At 36.7% G+C, this 22,827-nt stretch overlaps 1 protein-coding gene across 1 annotated transcript; it reads right to left on the reverse strand.

The window, feature by feature from the left end:
- Positions 1-250: 250 nt before the first annotated feature.
- Positions 251-22,821, reverse strand: LOC127951619 (protein kinase C iota type). Its single transcript, XM_052549607.1, has 18 exons — positions 22,668-22,821; positions 18,114-18,235; positions 16,688-16,777; positions 15,214-15,264; positions 14,989-15,074; positions 14,743-14,880; positions 14,412-14,469; positions 13,464-13,513; positions 8,116-8,292; positions 7,276-7,373; positions 7,027-7,113; positions 6,740-6,875; positions 5,872-5,959; positions 5,550-5,675; positions 5,387-5,466; positions 5,177-5,266; positions 2,154-2,269; positions 251-1,895 (listed from the first exon to the last, which is right to left on the reverse strand). Exons 1-18 carry the CDS (start codon positions 22,745-22,747, stop codon positions 1,808-1,810), a joined length of 1,761 nt encoding a protein of 586 aa, XP_052405567.1. The 5' UTR covers positions 22,748-22,821; the 3' UTR covers positions 251-1,807.
- Positions 22,822-22,827: the final 6 nt, after the last annotated feature.

Genomic DNA, 22,827 nt, shown 5'->3' on the forward strand with positions numbered 1-22,827 from the left:
GTATGCATCACTGTATACATAACGAACTAGCTCAAGATGACAAATGTTCACTTTCTTAATCATTATGATACTACGGTTACAATTTTTTTTTTATTGTTTTATTAAACAGACAATTCATTAGATAAAACACACTGTTGTTTTTAGGGAGTTATTAATTTCATGCAATACTATTTGCACAGGAAATTCATTACAAATACAAGATATGAATTGTATCCAATCACAACAAAACAAACTGCTGACACTTGAGAGGTTTTGAGTTTTCCTTAAATATTTTAATTTGGGGTTAACAAAAAGTCGTACAGTTTATTCCAGTCAGTTGATAGTGTTTTTCAGAACATCCAAAGAAAAGAAAAAAAAAAAAGGTCCACTTCATCCCCCTGATGCTTCTTTAAAGCATATTAGCACAGTATACTTTTTTTCTGGGAATGCATTGAGGACTTTAAGCGATTCAATCATTTTAACCCTGGGTTGCTAACGAGCTCCTCGCAGCTCGAAACCAGTGTGAACATCTGTGAAAATATAAGCGAGTTGATACGTGCATGGTGAGGAATGAGAGCGGGTGCTGCTGTGTTTAATGTCATCATTTGGTCACTATTTTCAAAGGGTCCTTTCAGTGCAACACACACAAACAAACAATAATGCGTCCAGACATGATCTGTTTTCAAAACGCTCCACCTGAAGAGCTGGGAGCCACTGATGGGGCCGTGAACGGTAAACACAATCCAGGGCCCCTTACTACATCAAGGATCTGATCTGACTAGAAATCTCCCTAAGGGTCCAAATTAACACACACACAGACAAAAGCTTTTCCGTGACTGTAATGAGAAACAACAAACTCACGTGCATTGATGCTCAGTGTAAAAAGTAAATAAACGGAATATCATAACCAGAAAAACAAGGCATCACATTTAACACAAAAAGCAAGAAATAAAGAAAAAAGTGAGAAGTACTTTACACATGCAGCAATTGAAGAGTAAAAACACACTTTTACCTCGTCTCTATGGAGAGCACTGACAGGAACATACTCACTTTAGTGTCTTATTTTGGTCCTGTGTTGAAGAAAGCTGTTGTATTTCACGTCTATTTTCTCCCTCCTTCCCCTCTCGATACAGAAAACTTCTCCATTCACAGTTTGTCAGGATTTACAACAGTGTTCATTAGTGTTCCCTGCTCCATTCTTACAAGTTTGATACCCACTTTGATCTCATGTGAGGCCACATGCCCAATCATCGTAAAACAACTTCTTGATTCAATACACTGTGCACATTCTATATAGACGACAGTATTCTTAAATAAAAAATAACAATAAAACAAAGTATAAAGTTTTTCTTCCTTACGCTACACTTTTTTTTTTCCGAGGAGAGGCAGAACAGATAATCAGAAGTCTTCAAGAATATCCCATGTGGTATAGAGTTTAAAAATGGCTTACTATATATGCTCAATGGATTCTCTTTAATATATACAAATAAAATGTGGATCAGACATCATAAGCATTATGAGGTCCTGTGTACCGTCACAGTCAGTCTTAGTTTGCAGAGTGTTCAGTTACCCAAAACTGGCATTCCAATTACGCTGGTCGACGCACAAAGACACCGATAAATTTCATCAGTGCTGATTTACATGATACAAAAATAAACAAGAAAAAAATGGACTTAAGGACTAGTGGAAAGTGAAAGAGGTTTGGCAAAGTTAATGATTCATCTGGTCCCAACAAAATGAAGTCAGGTTGTTGTTTCCTTTCTGATTGTATGCGACCATGCAAATAAAGGCAGCGATGATATGCACGTAACAGAAACAGGCAGGCCGTTCACACACACTCCTCCGCCGACATCAGCAGAGGGTTGATGTACTCAAAGCCCTCAAACTCAGACTGGTCGATCTTTTTTACAGCATCACTGGGAGGGAGACAAAGACACAATCAATCAGCATTAACTCACTACGGCTTTCAAACAGACCTCAGGCTGTAAAACATATTCCTGGAAAACAGGGATATATGGAAACGAGGGAATCCTGTATAGCGTGTCAGCAGGGGTTGTAAATTTGATATTACTTCCTGATGATGCCTGCATTGCTGTGGTAAAGATCTGAAGCAGATTAATGGTGCCTGAGGTCTGAGGCGTGACACAGACAGATACACATGAACAGACACTCACTCATCGTCAGGCGTGAGCTGAATGGGCTCATTGGTGAACTGGGCATCAAAGTTATCCAACCCAAACTCCCCGGAGATGTTGGGCTTGAAGGGTGGAACCACTTGCTTCTGCTCCATCTGAAATACAGTTAACATGAGTCAATTAATGACTACGACTGTGTCATAAAGTAGTCTCACTCTTCAGCACGCAGGGCTCATATTAAATACGGAGTACTAACCAGATATCACATATGGCATTAGTTTTAAAAGAATGGAAAGGGTACTATTAAAAAAAGTTATAAAAAAAGCTCATCAAGGCTGCATTTATTTGATAGAAAATACAGTTAAAACAGTATTATTGTGAAATATTACTGCAATTTAACAGCTTTCGGTTTTAAAATAATTTACACATAATTTATTCCTGTGATGGCAAAGCTGAATTTTCCTCAGAACTAACTAGTCTTTAGTGTCACGAAAGAAATAATTCTAATATGTTCTATTATGTCAATATTGAAAACAGTTTGAATAATATTTTTTGGGACCCTAGAAACTTTTTTTTTTCAGGATTCTTTGAGGAATAAAAAGCTAAAAAGAACAGCAGTTATATAAAAACAGCAATCTTTTGTAACAATATGACTGTTCAAACGTTTGGGGTCGGTATGTTTTTTTCTTCTTCTTGTTTTCTCCAAAAACCACTGAAGAGTAATCTCAGCAAAGACTCATTATTATATTTAGGCAAACCGATGCTTTCCAGGGTTTGTTCAGTGCTGCTATTAGTTTGGCCTTCTCAGGGCTGCAAGGTCAGGATCTTCTCCCCCTGCAGGCCGACTCGGGCACTGCATCCTGTCAGAGTGGAAAATGTAACCTGAGCCCTTCAAACTGTCTAACCGCCTGTGTGTGTTCACCCAGACCAAACAGGGACAAGAGGTCACTGTGTTCGTCTGAGTCTCGTCTGCTGGTTTGACATCATTTAAACCTGCCTCACACATGATACAGTTCACTCTCACAACCTCACACCAGAAAAATCAATGATTTGACACCTTACCGCCTTCATTAAATCACTGGCCTTACACATGATAGTCCATGTCATGATGCAACCATGAACTACCAAAAGGGTCACTTCTCGTCTGCTAGATTATGTAGAGTACTTGATAAGAATTCATAAAATGAATGTAAAAATATGTAGATTGCTATCCAGTGATTATTTTAAAATTGCAAAGAAATGGTTTACACATTTCATTTTATTTTATAATCATTTAGGTCATATTCATGCAATTTTAAACCTTTATGCTGTATATTACTTTCTTATTGATGATGAACATAACAATAAACTAGTAATTAGGGATGCACCGAAATGAAAATTCTTGGCCGAAACCGAAAACCGAAAAAGAGAAAACCAAGGCCGAAAACCGAAACCGAAACACCGAAATAAATTATGCCAATTATTAGTACCATTGCATTTATTGCTATGACAGTGTACTAACTACTAAAATTAAGACATTGCAATTGCATAAATTAATATTAAAGTTTCAAAGATAATTACAATTACATAACTTATTTAAAAAAAACATGAAAAAACTTAATTACAAATGATGCAAATATTTATTAAGCACATTGCAACAATGCACAGTATAAAATAAAATTCAAACAAAAAATTTATCCCACTAATGTGTATATTTAATAATAATGTACAGGCCTACTGGCCTGCAGAAAGGTTTTAAAATGAACAGTTCTCTCATAAAAACAAAGTGCATTTAGGTGAAGTGCATTTGAAATTTTTCTATGTAGGACTAGAAAGTGCATTACTTCTCCAGTTGGCAAGACTGTTATCACTTCTGGGGATGGGGACTTAAGACAGATAACCATCTAGCTGTTGAGCAGTTGAGCTTGTCATCTGCCTGACATTTGAGACATATTTGAGAGAGTGTATTTAAATAGGACCAGGGCATAAATAAACATTTTTATCAAATTAAAGCAGAAATCTAGCAGAAAATCTAGCATAAATATGGCTACAATCTGATATTATGTATGTATATATGTTTGTGTGTGTGTGTGTGTGTAGTAGCCTAAGAACAAAATAGCCAACATATTATTATTATTTGAGGCACTTTCTTGCAGAATTCTACTGAACATATCAGACAACGATGGTGCATGCCACTCATCTGGTGCAGAGACCAGTCTTTTTTTTCTGCGCTCTGATCTGTCTCCTGCGCTTGGCTCTTCTCCGTCTCCACGCGGGTTCTCCGCATCCAGCGCGGCCTGGATCATTTCTCGTGCGCGCTGCCTTATTTCCGCATCCAAGTAATGGTTTTATAACGCGGATCAAGCACATTCGCGATGAAGTGCAGAGGATCCGAAAAGATCTCAGTGAGACGTGTGCTAACAGACTCTATAAGACTGTACTTTTCTTTGTTTTCACTTCGTGGTCCGTCTTAATCTCTTTGTTAGGAGACGTTTTAGTGCTGCGAATAATGGAATACGAAGAGAGAGAATGTTCTCACTGGTGTTAAGTGAATGTCGCGTGGAGCTCGTGGTCTGCGCTTTGCAGGTGCACGTGCAGGTCGCGGTTTTTGTTTGCGTCATCACAACATTTCGGCCGTGTTGTTTCGGTGATAAAAGTCTATCGGCCGAAAAGCGAAAAGGCCATTTTCGGCCGAAAATTTTCGGTTGCCGAAATTTCGGTGCATCCCTACTAGTAATATTGTAGAACCACATCCTAAAGACATTTGAAACATTGCATATATATATATATATAAAACAGCAGGTGTGGAAAAAATACAGGTGTAAATATTGACTACTGTTAAAGCTGACGTTTCTTAAATGATATCTGAAGTGGTAATAGTGCTAACGTCAAATTACATGAATGAGTAATCAAATGGATGGTTACTCAAGGTCATAAACAGCACTAAATAGTTCTTCAGGCTCCAGTCCTCTGTTTAGTTTCACTAGCATCAGGCTACAGCGAATGACTCATGCTTCCGCTGCGGGCTCAAGTCAAAACATCCAATAAGTCAGATAAAGGAAACGGAGATAGCAGTGACTCACAAGATCCCAGTCTACATTTCGGAAAAAAGGATGGGCCATGATGTCTGCAAAGCCTGTCTGAGGGTGACATCCGAGGCGTTCCTTTGGCTCCTACAAAAGTAGAGAGTGTTTAGAGTTCACAAAAGAGGTTTAGAACAATAATTATGACAGCTCTATAACAGCTCCATGTGACAAAAGGATATTAATATTGATCTGTCTGGCCTGCTTTACCTTGTTGAGGAAACCCTTTAGCACGCTAGCGGCTTTAACCGATAACGATCTGGGAATTCTTATCTGCTTCTCCAAAATTACTGCAAAGGAGGGAGAGAAAAAAATGAATGGAATATACTGAGACATTGAATTGTTTTTTGAAAGTATGCTTGTTGTCACGTACCTTGGAAAAGATAATCTTCTGTGTTTTGGTCTGGGTTATCAGAGCTGCCTACTATGTCAAAAGGTGACCTCCCAGCCATCATCTCAAACATCAGGACGCCCAGTGCCCACCAGTCCACACTAAAACCTGTAAAGAAAACATGCAAACACAAAGGTGAACATGTATCATCGTGAGCCTCTAAAATGGGAAGCTTAGCACTGACATAAACTCAAAAAAGTAGATACTAATAGCAATTAATGGATTAAGCACTCTGCACTAGCGCACATAGTTGTCAACTGAACGTCTTTGTGAAGAGGTTTGTCTGTGTGTGAACTGTGCTTACCGTAGTCTTCTCCTCTCAGAATCTCAGGTGCGATGTAATTTGGGGTTCCACAGAAAGTGCTGGTTGTGTCTCCTGGTCTCAGTCCCTCCTGCAAAAGTGATGAATATTGAAACCAAAGAAACACTCAGGTACACAATACGACAATTGCCTGAAATTTTTTTTTTTTTTTTTTTGAGAGAGCCAGTGGCTATATTTTAGAGTCTACAAACATGGGATTTCTATCAGATATCTCACAATATTAATGGTAGTAAATAAAATATGCATAATTTCTGCAAGTTATTTATTTTACATAATATTTACTAAAATAATCATAAAATAAAAATTTGAAAAGTAATATTTAAAACAAAGAGACTGGTGAACTAAACCATAAGGAGCCTTTAATATATAGCCTCTTTGCACTCAAGTGCACAAATAACTTGCCGGCAAAAATATTGACCATGTGTTGGGAAACATATCAAGCTTTTAGTAGATATATTTCTCATCTCAAATAACCTATTTTTGCTGCAGTCCAGCATGCAAAGACCGAGATGCCAGAAAGGGTGTCCTGTTTGTTCTCTTTATTTTACAAAAGCACAACATCTTGTTGATATTGTGTGCTTATATAAATAAAAATAGCTTCCACACTCTACACAAACTCTTGCATGTATAATAAAGTGCACCTAATAAAGCACATTTATCTAGGTTAACATTAGAGCAAACGGCCGTGTAAAGTTCCTACTACTCAAATGTTTCAATGATAAAGCCATATTTGAGGTTGATGAATGACAGGCAAACGTTTATATGATATTCAGCTATATTCTTGTCAGCAGATATGGCTTAATCAAAATGGCACTTAATCAACTGAGACAAGGAACATATTCAGACGTACCTTACACATGCCATAATCGGTGAGTTTGATGTGTCCCTCTGATTCCAGCAGAACATTGTCCAGCTTCAGGTCCCTGTAAATAATGCCACGCTCATGGAGGTAGTTCAAGGCAAGACTGATCTCTGCTGAGTAAAACCTGCCAGTAGAAAGAACAAGAGAAACAGTTAGTGACCTCATTTGTGTTTCTGTTCCTGTGGTGTTTCATTCAGACTGAAGTCAACTCCAACCCTGCTCAGGCTGTTCATTAACACTGAACCATGACTGATAGACAGCTCACATCCTCATACCTGGCATGCTCCTCTGGAAGTTTTCTCTGTCGCTGCATGTGGAACATTAGATCCCCTCCATTCACATATTCAATTACAAAGAATAGCCTGTGAAGGACAAGCATTAAATAATCATTAGTTTACACTAAACTGAAAGGCTCAACAAAAATAATGGGCTGAGGATCAATTAAATTTTTTTAATACCATTTATTCCTTGTCACTGCATCTTATACTTGTATGTATGAATAAAAAGAGTAAGTATGGACAGACCTGCTCTCTGTCTGGAAGCAGGAATGAAGTCCCACCAGGAAGGGATGGTTGGAAGCCTGCTCAAACACATGCTTTTCTGTTTGAACCCAGTCAATATCCTGAAAAACAAGAAAGAGAAGAACTAACACACACACATACACACAAAAATCAATCTCCCATTGAAAAGCAGAGCATTCTTTCTGTCAGTAGAGGAAACATTTGGAAGGACATTCAGGACTGTATCGAGTAGAAGCGCCTCACAAGGCTGAAAACTGATAGGTTTAAAAGATGGGGGCACTAGGTCTTTCCAAGGAGCTGATCCTGGATGTGAGGAGACTCACAATGGACAGATACAGAGTGAAAAACTAGGACCTTTCATTGACAGCCTGGTAAAAATATCTCTGACCGTGAGACTCACTTAAAGAAGCACTGCAGGGTCAGTAGAGCGCAGCTGCCATTATTGACCATTGGCTGCTGCTGTCAATTCATCACACAAGGCTTAAGTGCATCTAATCAACGTTAAATGCCCACTTCATCAACATCTAGTCATCTGTATGTGTACTTCAACACATCCTGGAAAGATTAGAGCCAAAGGCCACTCTTTGTTGGTTTTATTCTGCAGTCAAGACTCAAATAACTCAAGTTATTGAGTTGTTCAGTCATTTAGTTTGACAAGAAATATTTCAAGTTGTGAAGTGTCAAGAATGCTTTCAACCTGGAGCACAGAGTTAGGTGTGACAAGGTAGTCTGGGATGTGGTTCAACTTGGTATGGATGCAATCTGATTTATAGAATGAATTTATCTAATAATATATCAGGGGCATCTTTGCACATTCCCAATGTATGAAATGTGAAATGTCACCTCGTCATCGTTCACCAGCTCCTTCTTCACCACCTTCATGGCGTAGATGCGCTCTGTCTTTTTGAGACGCACCAGCAGCACCTTGGCGTAGCTGCCTCTGCCAATCACTCGGAGCAGGTCAAAGTCCTTTAGCCCCAAACTGGACACAGCCTTCCCGGAGTACCGACTGCCCACAGCCTGAGGGATGGACAAACAAAAATATTAAACCACCAACATACTTTATTTATATTTATATACACATTGTGTGGTGTAGACGATTTAAATGCTGTTATATGCCCCTACAATTCCAGATATGAGGACAAACAATGCCCCTGTAGGGGCTTCGTCTTACAGTCCCTCCAGAAAAACGTGATTATGTGATCAGCCAAAGGCAAATTTATTGCAATTGCAGATTTCAGTAAGCAAAATATGTGGGGCTAGCATGATTTCATAACACCTGTATTTTCGTTGCAAAAAATTCACATATATCTTAGCAGAAAGTTGAAAAAATGTGGCGTTTACTTTTCACACAAGTAAAGCGCCATTATTTTTCCCCCATTGCCATGGGAACCTAATGAAATTACGTGATAACGTGACGTGAACATCATCTGCAAACCCCGTGGCGAAACCAGGGTGAACCATGATGAAGCACTTTTTTGTTACAGAACAGTACCAAAAACTTACAGTTGTAAGTATATAAGTAGTATGTAAAATAATTTACGTTGCAGTAAGAGATTGCACTTTGTGCATTGGAAGCACTTCATTTAACAGATGTCTGTTTTGTATAGCTACCTCTTCAAAACAGGAAGCACACATTACATTTTTTTATATTTCATTTTTTCGTTTTTACAGAAGTTGTTGAATATTCCTTGTGTAAAGCTACAGAACTTGTTTGACTCAATGTTTTGTAAGTTTGAGCCATGTGTTAATTAAGGTCTGAAATAAAACAGAATGGGAACTTAAATATTCTGTGATATAGTATGCTTGCTTATCATAGGAATTAATAAGAAATCACTCTTTACATTAAGGTAGTAGCTTAGTGAGAACATGGTGTTGGGGGAATCATCTTTTTTCTCTTTTTCATCAAACTGCAGTTTTTGCAAGTTCCCGCAATTACAATCACATAAAATAGTAAAAATATCCTGCATATTCCATCGCATTTTTTAAGAAAACAAATTTTTGCCCGCAACCTTCACAATTTTTTTTTTTTTTTTCTGGAGGGGTCTTATATTTATATCATGTAACAATTTAGCAAGATCATATGTGACCCTGAATCACAAAACCAGTCATAAGTTGCACAGGTATATTTGTAGCAACAGCCAACAATACATTGTATGGGTCAAAATGATCAATTTTGCTTTTATGCCAAAATCATTAGTATATTAAAGTAAAGATTATGTTCCTTGAAGATAATTTGTACATTTCAAACAGTAAATTTATCAAAACTTAATTTTTGATTAGTAATATGCATTGCTAAGGACTTCATTTGGACAACTTTAAAAGCGATTTCCTAAATATTTAGATTTTTATGCAACCTCAGATTCCAGATTTTCAAATAGTTTTATCACAGACAAATATTGTCCTACCCTAAAAAAAACATTAATCAATGGAAAGCCTATTTATTCAGCCTTCAGACGATGTATAAATCTCAATTTAAAAAAAAAAATCGTCCCTTTATGATTGGTTTCGGGGGACAGGGTCACATATAAGCACATAAAATAAAAAGGTTTTCCCCCTGAATATCTACACAATTGCAAATGGAATGCTGGTTTTATACAACAGTTAAATAAACAAAGTAGTAATTTTTGTGTTACATTTTAGACTCAATTTCACACAATTGTTGTTTCTCCAAATAAAGCCACAGCAGAACCGTTGTAGATCTCCAAACAAACACAATGGTGTTTTGTTACCGATTTGTTACTTTTTTTTTTTAAGAATGAAGTAAACTAATGATTCAGCGACCCGTTTATAAAGACAGTCACTAGATTCATTTTTAATCAGTGGTTTGAGGGAAATTGTTATAAGGAATCACTGAATGACTCCCTCATTAACAAAGTGACTTACCGCGACCTACTGGCAGTTTTAGTTTCATATTTACAGTATCATTTCATTTTTTTATAACTTCAATGTTATTGGTATATTATAGCATTGAAAGTTTGTGTGTTATCAATTCTATGTTGAATAAAAATATTTATTTTTAAAGCTACTTTTTTGCAATTTCTATGTAATGGTTTTCTCACTTATCACAATAAAACTTGTAATTGATCTTTTGTCAGAAATTTCAGCCCAAATTGATGAGTTAATCTGCGATTAAAAATGTTAATCGCTCGACAGTCCTGATATTTATATAAATAATCAATCTCCTCTCTCTGGTTTATATATCTTCCCTGTCCTTTCCATCTGTAAGATTTCCCATGACTGCGACAGAGCTACAGGAGCATGTGCCCTTAATCAGATTCTAATGACCCTGATAGAAGGTTACTTTATTAGCTCCACTAAAGGAAATCAATACAACCCAAATGAACCTTGTCCACACCCCATCCCTTTCCCTTAGTGACATCTTCAGCCTGATCATCTATCTGGTAATGGACTGCTGAAAGCTCATGTAATCAAACCAAACATTCATAATGGTGCCATTTACACCTGCTACTAACATTTATTTTGATGTGGAGGTTTGATTGTTCATACCGCATTGAAAAAACACATCTGTGTTCATTGCAATTGTAGTGTAAATGCTTATCGGCCATGGAGCATCTGAGAGATCATCAAACATGCAAGTGACGAGCTAAAGATAAAAAAGAACACCCTATTCAGCCATTCAGTACAACTATAAAATAATAACATCAACAACAACTGGTATTATTCAAAGTAATACTTTACTACTAATAAATTATAAACAATTTACAATTTAGTGTTGTCACAGTACCAAAATTTCAGTATTTGGTACAAATACCAGTGAAAACCCACGGTTCTCTGTACCAATTTTGTTACTAAAGCAAAAACAAAAACATGCTCATTAAAAAAACTGGACTATACTTTAATTTAATCCAAACTGTGTACATATTTAATTTTAAAAGGCTTTTGAAATTTAAAGCCAAGAATAACTACTATGTTAGCTAAAAAGAAATTTAAAAAAAAGCCCAGAACTGCTTTTCTGACTGATATGACAAAACAATGTTAACCATTTGTACATTCTCTAACATGCATATTAGCATTAGCCACGCATATGCTAACAATGAACTACTCTTATAAAAGTGTTCATTTCAATCCGACATTCAAATTCAAATATTTTATAAAATTAATAAAAACTCTGTGTTTCCCACAGACTCGCACTATTTGTGGTGCCATAACTAATTATCTGCCAGTAGGAGGCGCTTGTAGAGCGGGAGAGTGAGAGGTTTCTCCGGTAACGGTAGTAAAAATAAAAAAAAAGCTCTGAGCCTGTGCTTACAAACGCTGCTCAAACATTACAGGCAAGATGAAATGAAAATAACATCCCATCATTTTCTGAAGACAGTCGGTTTCCACTGTCCAATTTTCCAATACAGCGATATAAAAACACCTGCACCTGGGTCCCGTTCTTCGTACGTCGCTTATTACATCCGAGATCAAATGACACATCCAAGATGATATCATCGTCCTAATCATGATCCGGCTAATTGGGTTCTTCGAACACACCTGTATGTGTATGATTAGTATCGCTGGATTGAGTTATCTGAGATAATTGCGTGTTTATGTGTTGGCTTAAAAGGGGATATGTATCGATACTCGAAACCATGATCAGCAGTGCAGCGATTGGCTGGTGGCAAGACAGCAATGTAATGACGTCATATAATTTAAAATGACACCCGACGAAAAACTTGACAAATTTCTGGACTTTAATAAGGAAACAGCCAAGCAAACAAAACTACATAAATGTTATAATAGATACATGAAACAGATAATAGATACATGTTTTTATTTTATTAGATTTTTTTTTTACGATTCCCAATTATTTAGATTCGCAATTTATAATAGTTGTGCAGTCTTTACATTTTTATTTCAATGTAGAAATTATCTATTCATTTCACTTTATATTTGGACAGATTTGTTACGTGACAGCATTAATGAAAGTTTCTAAAGGGTCAATATCATGTTATTTGCATCTCCTGCGCTCCATCAAGCCACTCTTATAATAGCAGTCATCACTCAAAATAATGCACGACTCTATTATCTGTATAGCATGTGTGTAAGACTCTAATACAATTATGAAGTAATAATTTTAATGACAAATAAATATTTCAGTGAGTAAAACTGGCTGTCTCTATATGTCGGTTATGGACTACACAGCATTTTTATATTATTTAAAAATAAATTTTTAAATGATTAGTATTTTAAATTATTGTCCCTGGATCAGTACGATACTCTTGTAATAATGTAGCGGTGCTAGCAGACATATTTTGAGTATCAGTTCTGGTTGAAAAGAAGCGATCTAATCCTGTTTACATGAAATAAGCTTACGGACCTGTTGCTATGACAGCAGCTCCGGGATGAGCTTCGAAGAACCAAATGATCCAAGATCACATCAAATCGTCAACATTCAAATCCAGCTAACTGAGTTAGCGACATACGAAGAACAGGCTCCTGGTTTCAGCTTTGACACGTGCAGTGCTCATGTTTATTCGCCCTTTGGAAAAGCTATTTGTGGCAGTCAGTTTTGATATTGTGGTGGCCTCCACACATAAACTCATGTATGGGAAACACAGTTAAACCTGCTTAAACTCTTTCATTTGATATGGGTGTCTGTCTTTAAAGTGTTTTGTTAGTTTGATGTTTCCTCATTTTGATGTCGCCATGTCTTGGTGCTTTTATGAAGAGAGCGCATCTGCACACCTTTTAGAGAAAGACCCGAATACTTGGTGCCCCCCGGTAATTAAAAAAACCTGGTACCATAACATTTTCATTTTTTTTGTACCGACTTGATAACAAAGTTAAGTTCTTTTGATAACAATAGTACAATTGTATGAAATGAAACGATAAAAATTATATTAATAATAATAATAATAATCATCATTATTATTATTATTATTTTATTTTACAGAAGAGTAAAATTACAATACTAATATTTATGGTTGTCTGTCCGACTTTGATTTCAAACTTTAAACTATAGAGATTTTATTCTGGTATAAAACTGCAGCGAGACTGTAAAGCTTCCCTTTTGTTGACAACAGATTTAAAAACAAAAGGGGAAGATGGCTGGCTTGTCACATTTTCAATGCACTTTAAAAGCGACTTTAAGCTCACAGTACTTGCAGAGATGGAGTTTGTGTGAATGGATCAACTGAGATGGATGTTAAAGCCAGGAGTAAACAAGGCCTTAAATGTCTTACCTCATGCTCCTCTCCCTCATGATTGATACTTTCTGTTGAGTTCTTTTTGTCTAGAATTAGAAAACAACAATGAGAAACAGGGAAAAGTCATCACTCAGCGGCCTCTGAGCATTATTCATTAATATACACTCACAAAAAAACTAATTCACAAACCTCTAAGCAAACCAGGCACTTTGATAAATAAAGCACTTTGAAAAAACAGGGGGATTGAAATTTATCTGACCAGCACTGTAACTAAAGCCATGAGCTGTTCACGTCATTAATTCCAACAAACAAGCTTAATCTTGTGAGAAGACTCATGCCTGTAGGCTGCTCACTGCATCAATCTGTTTCAGTGCAAGCACATGCCTAATTACTAAAGGGAAACATCGGCTTAGCCCATCCAGTCATTTAAAACCCCTCAAGATGAAAATCAGTGGCATCAATGAGCCACTATAGATCTTAGTGAATCAGTTTAGTCACTTAATGAATGCAATAACTCAGATGAACACTGTTTAACACCTCTGCATTACAAGTTACTTTTTAGTTAGTGGCTTTGCTAACAAAACACAAGGCGAGTTTATCTGCTTGACTTTGAATTTTTGCAAATGGATCTCTGGGTAGAATGTTTATGTAGTTACCAGGTTATCATGGGCATCAGAAATTCTGAAATTGATTTTTAAAAAGGTCCAGAAGGTTGATTATTATGTGACCTCAGGAAGAATTTTTTATTTTTTTTACTCAGATGGAAAAGCCTTAAAAGGAAATTATTTTTGAAATCTGATTGCAAGTATAATTGAAAATCTCAAAAGCACATTCTTTCTTGAAAATTGATTTTATCAGTATTAGTCTGCTAATCAAGCCCAAAGAAGCAAGGAAAATGTAATAAACACGCTTGATAGATATATAATGACAAGTGCATGTGAAGTGCTTGACAAAAATAGATGAGAGAGAAATAGATTATAGTACCTTGGTCAGCGTGCTCTGATGGAGTGGACCCTGGATCGATTCTTCCAATCATCGGGTCCTAGAAAAATTGTAGGAAGGTCAAAAATAAATACAGATTGTAATTCAGTGTTATTAGCCGAAAACTGCATGTCCAACATGTAGTTCTATATGAAAACTGAACATTTAAAAGTTTTCCATTCCTTGCATGTCTATTTATTAAATATCTGGCATATCTGATTACACATTTACTTACCATTAAGAATGTCTAATTGATTTGATATTTAAATTTATTTACATTTACATTTATTCATTTAGCAGACGCTTTTATACAAAGCGATTTACAATGTCTCACCTGTATTACCTGTCTACCACACTCCATTGTGACCAGTTTATGACATTTCTTATGGACCAGCAGTTTACAGTTTATGCACTTGTATCCCTGCCTGCCCAGGCCCCAGATACGATCTGTGCAGATGGCACAATGAGCACGCTGTACACAACAGAAAGCACAGGAACAGGAACAATTAACTATACTGAAGGCATGTGCATATAATTCAGACAAATTAATTAACAGAAATAAAAGAGAGCATGTTTGTACCCTGTTAAAACGTTTGGCCTGAAATGCATGTCCATTGGCATAGTAGAGTTTCCTCCAGCGCCTAGCTCCGCGACGGTATATGGACTCTGATTATGACAGTAAGGCATACATTAAACTTACTAATTCCCATCATTACAACCTAATGCATGCTTTCCAGCAATTTAAACTGTAAAAAAAAAAAACACATTACGATCTAAATGACCACAAATGACAAAATGCACATACTGTCTTCTCCAGGACAGGGCATGCCAGGCTTCTCAGGAATACAAGGAAACACTGTGGAGAGAGAGAGACTGTGAAAAAAAAAACACTGACAAACATTTCCAGCATGACCTCTCTGTGACCTCTCCTCATTTGACAGCCATAAGGACTTTGGGGTCAAGAAACAGAGTCTGTCCAGGCCCGCGAGGTCAGCTGGTGTGGAGAGTGGCTATTGACAAACAGTCGGTTGGGGTCTTTTTCTGAAAGCCCTTGTGGCCAGACATCTCCTCCTCAGCATGACTAATTAACTCACACAGCAGGCAGAACAATGTATCTCTGTCAATCACACCCTGAATCCTATCTCTCCTGTGCACTAATGATCTATGGACCTGTATAATGCTGTAGGGTTTGTTATAAAAAATAAATACATGTACCCAAGCCAGAACATCAAAATGTGGAGCTTGGTCTAAGCTCATTAGCAGGGGCCTGCTACACTGCGTGTCACATGTCATGCTTCAAAGGACATGGCTGTTATGACTCTAAGGCAGTGTCTGATGTGACAAGTTTCCAGCGACAAGCTGAATGCAAAACTACTGTGCAATGTGACACAAAATTAGAAGATATTTGATGTTTAAATGTACAAAATTTGGACTAGCATAATACTGCTGAAATGGAATCCAGGTGGCCAGCAATGCAGATTAGTGTCTGTGACCATTTAACAGCAAAAACCTGCTATTTAAATAAGAAGTTTGTTTGTCGCCTTTTCAGCGTCTGTGGTCTCTATATAAGGACTCTCCATGTGAACATCTCTAGTGCTGCTCTTACAGTTCAAGTCATAACCCTCTCACCATAAAAACTATTTTCAGATAAACAGAAATTTAAAGGTCTTCATTACAACCCTCCACAATAAAAGTTTAATTTACTCTGAAGAAATCAAGGAGAGAAATATATTACTAATGTACAGTAGAATGTGCTTTTCATATTAAAATATTATTTCAAAATGTTTAATATTTTAATAAAAACATCAAACCTGTCTGCAGCAAATTGCCTACTTAGAAATGAGGTATTAGTCTGATTGAATTTCTTTACAATAAAAAAAAATAAACTTACAAAAAAAATATATACATTAATTTAAGAATGTTTTGATACTAAATTTGTATTAAATCAAAAATGAATGCAGAAATTTCAAAAAAACAACAGTGAACTTCTGAAATAAAACATTCACAAGCCACTACTGTCATAAACATTTCATTCAATTATTAAATTGTCAAAAGTTTAATTAATTAAATTGATTAGACATCCCTTTTGCTTATTAACAGAATTTGGAAAAAACTAAAAAGTATTTCATAGGACCCTGTTTGTCGCTTTTTCAAATCACATCTGCTTAAGACATGGTGTAAGGCTTCATCCGTCATAATTCTTTCAAGAATCTATAGAACGACACAGAGCACAAAATCATACGTAGCCCACCGACATCAAAAGCCAAATCCCAGCATACCGTGAATAATGAGCTCCGAGTCTTTGTTGAGTTCATAGAGACGTAAGGCCTCCTCCAGCTCCAGTTGAGAAGAAACGGTGCACGGATCCCCTACAATGACAAGCACAGTGAAAACTTTACCAAGACATCAGTATAAGCGACATAACTGACACTGCAAAGAGAAACAGAGAGAGTGAGAGAAATAAAGCACGACTGAGCAAGAGGCAAGAAACAAGCCCCTGCTTGTGATTCTACTGATATTGGGAAAACATAAAGCAAAAACCAGTTTTTGACCACGAATTGGTAACAGGGTCTGTGGTGTTGTCCGAAGCTGATGTCAATCCTGTTGTCATCTTAAGAGCAGCCTGTGGCACCATGTAGACATCACAGTGGAGGCAATGAGTGACAGCGGGCATCGATGCCAAGGCTTGTGCAGACAGACGGGATCAGCTATGCTAATGAGCAGCGTGACTCTGGGCTCAGCGTGCAAGGATGAAGATTTTGGTATTTAAATGAACGTTCTCCCATCACCACTTCCCATCTCGCATGACTAATGCAGCAGTTAATCATCGCACACAGTCAATCTATCCAGAGTAAAACCTGCTCCCTGCTGTGCGCTGCGTTCATATCCACTTCATTCCTCATGTAAAATCCATCCTTTTTATTCCTGCCAGAGTCCAGGGTAATTTTGACACTCTAATGCAATCTACCAAAAGTGGGTTCATTTGTCATATATAAAACCCTGGTGCAAATGAAGCAGACGTTTCAATAGAATGGCAGGGGGAAGCTTGTTGCTATGGTGACAGCTAGAAAAACAGAATGAGAGGCCACATTTAATCCTGGTATTAGCATCTGTCTCAGGGGATCTGATCACAGGTGGACAACACCAAATATAGTTTCAAATAGAGTCCACAATATTTTTTGTCATTACTCAAACCACAAATGGAGGTATTTAGAAATGAAAATGACCATACTGCTTTAATAATGTAAATGCTGATGCGCCTCGGACAGTGTTTCTCATTGCCACGCTCCCAAAGATCTGATTTGTGGCTCGCATGGCAGTAAATAATACGATGATCATGCAATCAATACAGATATTTCATAAAAACAAACAAGCAGGGCTATAATATAACCCATTAAAAACTTACACTGTCCCTACACCAGACACAAGTGGTGTGATGCGACAAAAGACAGTAGAAACCATTATAAGTTATAACAACTCAAGAAAAAAAGAAAGGTAGGAAATAAAGATTATAAGCAAAAATGGGCACTCATTGGTTTAAGCCCTGTGTATAGTCAAGAAATCAAATCAGAGTCTCGCTTTAACAAAATCTGATCACAAGGGGCGACAGCAAATATTCTCAGATCACCAGGGACAGATGTTAATACCAGCTGTCAATAATGCCAGAGAGAGTTAAGAAACACAAATGACACACAAAAGACGAACCTTCTTCATCAATCCATTTCATGGTGAAGAGCTGGTCATTGTCCATGGCGCACATGTCCCGCACCTCACTGCACAGCCCCTCATAGGAGATGGAGGGATCGAAATGTGTGATCATGATGTCCCTAAAACAGAAAAAAAAGGTGATATTAATTTAGAGTTTATTTCAATAATATTCTGTATTTTATTTAAGCTTATCATACATTTCTGGAGATATTCTGTAACCTTTTGTTTGGTAACTCTACATTTATTCAAAACACTATCCGCCGTTGTTAAAAGACCAAAAGATGAATACAGTACAGCAGGGAGTATAATTTGGTGAGTTTCTGGGAAGCAGTGTTGTATTACTAGCATATTCCCATAGTAGGATGCACACTAGCAGTTTCTTTCCCTCTGTTGGCTATTGTGTTCACACTGTTTTGGTTAATTATTGACAGCAGGGGAGTCCTTCCTGTCTACAAGCCAATGCGCTGACCAGCACATGCCTTCAGGTGGCCGCTGAGACTAGTGGAAGTGCACACACCACTTTATGACACAAAAAACGCAATCGTTCGCGATAACGACATAATCAGTGAACTACGGCTCCGTGTAGTAAATGCTGCTCCATCTGAGAGCACGTAAAAATACCACATTTAATAAAATGTTTTAATCCAAATTCACTTCATAACGTCATTTGAGTGTTTGAAATAAATTCTTCTGTGAGATGAGGTGGCTTCTTAAACAGATTAATGCATTTTCAATTTCATTGTATTCTAAACAGTGACAATGGCTATGTCGATTAGCATTTCATTACAGAAATACTATATTATGATGAAAATTATAATAAGAGGAAGAACTCAGATAAAACATTTATTGCCGTAGTCATGTGTTTATTAGTCACTTTGAATCAATGAAAGCAGTTAAATCTGATGTTTATTCAGCTGCAGCGATTTCCTGGATTCTTCTTCAGGGCATATTTGGATTTTCAGCACAAAAGCTCCCTCTGGCCTTTCGATGGAGTTTTACTACTGATCACAGAACTGTGCTTCACTGAAAGATACGCATGACAATAGCTAGCTTCTGCCTAGTCATGATATTTTGCCTTTGCGATTTATTTTTTGATTAATTGTGCAGCCCTAAAACATTCTATAAGCTCTGCATCAGTAAACTGTGCTTTAGTTAATTTTTACAGAGTGATAAACATCCTAATATTATTGCTTTCTACAAACGATATAAAATTACTCTGGCACATAATACACTGTATCCACTCTCTTAGCATGAACAGACACAGCCTGCGAGAGCTTTGCGTCACTGCAAGGAGGTGGTGAAGCCACATTCCTCCGTAGGGCATACATGGATTGGCTCACACTCCCTTTAATAAAAGCACAATGAACAAACATTCATTCCCACTGTCAAATAGGACTTACAAGAATATCACACACAATTTCCTGAACATGGAGGTGTAAACAAGCTCATGGACACTAAAGTCAATGTGAAAAATACACAAGGAATTTAAAGCAAACAATGGGTGAATTAAAGGAATAGTTCAAGCAAAAATGAAAATTCCTTCATCGACTACTCATGTCATTCCAAACCTATATGGCTTTTTCTTTTTTCTCTGGAACATAAAAGAAGATATTCCAAGAAATTTCTCAGGGTTTTATCAGAATTCTACTGATCTGAAAACAGACAAACATGAATGTTGGAGTTTAACTGTCTCAATTACAATAATTTTGAGTTTTTGAAATTAATAGTAGGCATTTCTATGTATTAGCTTTGAGAAAAAAACTTCTTAAACTTTTAACAGCCTTTACAATGTAGAGAAAAATAAAGTAAATCAGGAAACTATATGAGGTAAAACAAATACAGTGTATGAGTGGACATTCTCTTGATTTATGACATTCAAAAAAAAATTTTTGCAACTGAGAACAACTGTGTGATTAATAATCAAGATTTAAATTTTTGTGAAAAATATTTAGTGGTCGACCAATATATCACCAAGGCAGATATATTAGCTGATATTTACCATTTTTCAAATATCGGCATCGGCCAATAAGTTTTTCTGCTTGATGGATGCTAGCACGCGCCAGACTTTAATTTTACATAGTAAATAGTGCTCACACTCTCTCTCTTGTTTACTGTCGTCGTTAACAGTTCTGTATAATACAGATAGAAGTCTGTCTAATAATCAGATAGAACGGTTAAAGGAATTAATGTATACAGAAGGTATTATAACGACTGTTTTTTTATTAGACCTATTAGTAATAGAAAGGCAAACATTATAATACTTGCTCATTTGCTGTCAAAATTACGTAAATATGCATTTAAGTAATTTAAACAAATCTTTGAATGACTAATGAAATTTAATTTCACAAACCTTGCAAACTCAGTCAAATCCAGCAGTGAGATCTTGTGTAGTGAGCATTTTTATCCAGCATGATCGCGTGTGACGGTCGCTCCGTGTGAACTGAATGCTTAAAATTTACATTTTTAATTTCAAATTATGCTGTGCTTTATGCATTTTCCCACTGTCATATTCCTGTCATTTTATCTGTGTGCTCCATGGGTTACCCTTGCTTTATTTGAAATATATAATTCCCATTGCACACAAACTTCCCAGAATATTGAGTGTCTTTTTGGTTTCACTGTTTACTTCCTTTTTAGTTATATTTTTATTAATATTTATATTTATTATTTATTTATTTATGAAAAATACTTTGTCATCTAATGTATAAGTATGTTTATTTTACAAATTTATTTTTTAATCCACTGTCAAAGTTTTTGAATTTCTTATATATTAATAATAATTTATTTTTATAAACTATATCGGTATTCGGCCCCACTGCTCCAAGATATCAGCATCGGCAGTCAAAAAACACATATGGGTAGACCACTAATAATAATAACAGTTACTGATATTGCACAGCCCTGTCCCAGAAGAAAGAAAGTCATAAAGGTTTGGAATGACCTGAGGATAGGTAAATAATTTTCAGCTTTGGTGACCTATCTTTTTAAGTCAGATGACCATGACATCAGGAAGACACATAAAGACATAAAGTAACATCTCTTCTGTATTTGACATAAAAAAAAAATCAGATATGAGTTGAAATATAGGTCAAATCACCTTAAAGACATGCAACACATGAGAAAGACCAAAATAAAACACAGCTGAGTGACAGAAAGAGAAGCAGAGAAAAAAAAAAGAGAAGGATAAAAGCTGTGAATTTCATCTTTGCCAGGCTTCAGGGGCTTTCATACAGAAGATAAAAGCTGCATTGAGTAAGACGTCCTTCACTCTATTCAAGACTTCACTGCATTCAGGCAGAAACCTGCCATTAAGGCCTCCATACACCAAAGGAACAACCTCTGATCGCTCCATCGTGGCCATAATAGAGGTTGATACAGAATAAGGGCACTGAAATTGGTTCAAAGACTGGCTAAAATGACCTACTGAAAAACAACAGAAACCAAAGGGAACAAACACACAGGAACAAATGGAGGGTTTCAAATCTGTCCACACCCAGGAATTCAATGCTGCTATTTTTATAAGGCATGAGCAATCAATTCACGCTCTCCACAGAGCTTTTCTTCAAACCCAAAACAAAGTCAAATGTGGGATGATAGGTTTCCTTGAAGATGTTCAACATCACTGAGGCCAGTTCAGATACACTTATGGCAATGGACCGGTCGATTCCCTATAATAATAAAATTATTTTATTTATATATTTTTTATATTTATTACTACTACTGTTTTCTTTAGCAACTGGCTGAAACTGATTGAATCACCAAGACAGCTGCACACATACAATAGCGCTCATGCCGAGTGTAAATAGATCAGTCTCCAACAGGTCTGGCAAAAGATACTTGTCATACAAGTTTTTCAAGTGCATGACAAGCACACGCGTCATCCTGAAAAGAAATCTGACTGAAATCAGTTAAGCATAAATGTGCTCCTTTATGCACCTTAAAGTTATATATTTTCATAACAAGAATTGTTTCCCGCACAGTAAGAGGAATAAGAAGCAAATTCACAGCTAACAATTCACTGATAAAGTAGTTTATAAATAGATCTGTCATAATATTACATAATATGATGATCAACATATAGTGTTCGTAACACATGAACAAACTGTCTACATATATCATATGATGAATTTCATCACAGCTATACGTGATTGTAGTTTTCCCTTAATTATACAGTTATACAGAAGCACCTAAATGTGAAAGAGAACAGGTAGACATATCGAGTTCTGAAAACATCACAACATAAGCTATAATTATCTTAACTCTAAAATAATACAAACTTATAATCAGTATGTTTGCGTATCCTATTATGAGACGGGAAGAAAGACCAACTATAGAGGAAGAAATTAATGAACGGCTGTTTAACTGGAGATGGTTTCACCTGACAACTTCATCAGAGTTTTGTTTGGGGCTTAGCTGACTCTGCCTGCTAGCTGGCTAATCATTTATTTGTGTAACTTATATCCCGAAACCACAAAATTAAGAGGTCAAGATAAGAGTGTAAGTGTATCAAAACATCTAAAGGGACAGCACCGAGTCTCGCTGGTTACTCACCCTCTGTAGTAAGCTTTTACCCGGACCTGGTGCGGGTTTTCTCCGGGGTGGGACATGGTGCTGTCCCGCAGCGTGGGCATTATGAACTCCCCGTACTCCGGCTAGCGAGCTAACTTAGCTAATGAAGCTAGCCCGCTGTCGTCTGACGAGAAGGAAAATA

This window comes from Carassius gibelio, chromosome B2, assembly GCF_023724105.1.
Source record: "Carassius gibelio isolate Cgi1373 ecotype wild population from Czech Republic chromosome B2, carGib1.2-hapl.c, whole genome shotgun sequence".
NCBI classification, from domain to species: Eukaryota; Metazoa; Chordata; class Actinopteri; order Cypriniformes; family Cyprinidae; genus Carassius; species Carassius gibelio.

Bases quoted from the DNA above. Each gene is read 5' to 3' on its own strand.
- LOC127951619 (XM_052549607.1), bottom strand. From the start codon at position 22,747: ATGCCCACGCTGCGGGACAGCACCATGTCCCACCCCGGAGAAAACCCG. The intron at 14,470-14,742 runs GTGAGACATTGT...CAATTTTTCTAG, and splicing joins GTGGTAGACAGGTAATACAG to GACCCGATGATTGGAAGAAT. The intron at 5,676-5,871 runs GTAAGCACAGTT...TTTTCTTTACAG, and splicing joins TCTGAGAGGAGAAGACTACG to GTTTTAGTGTGGACTGGTGG.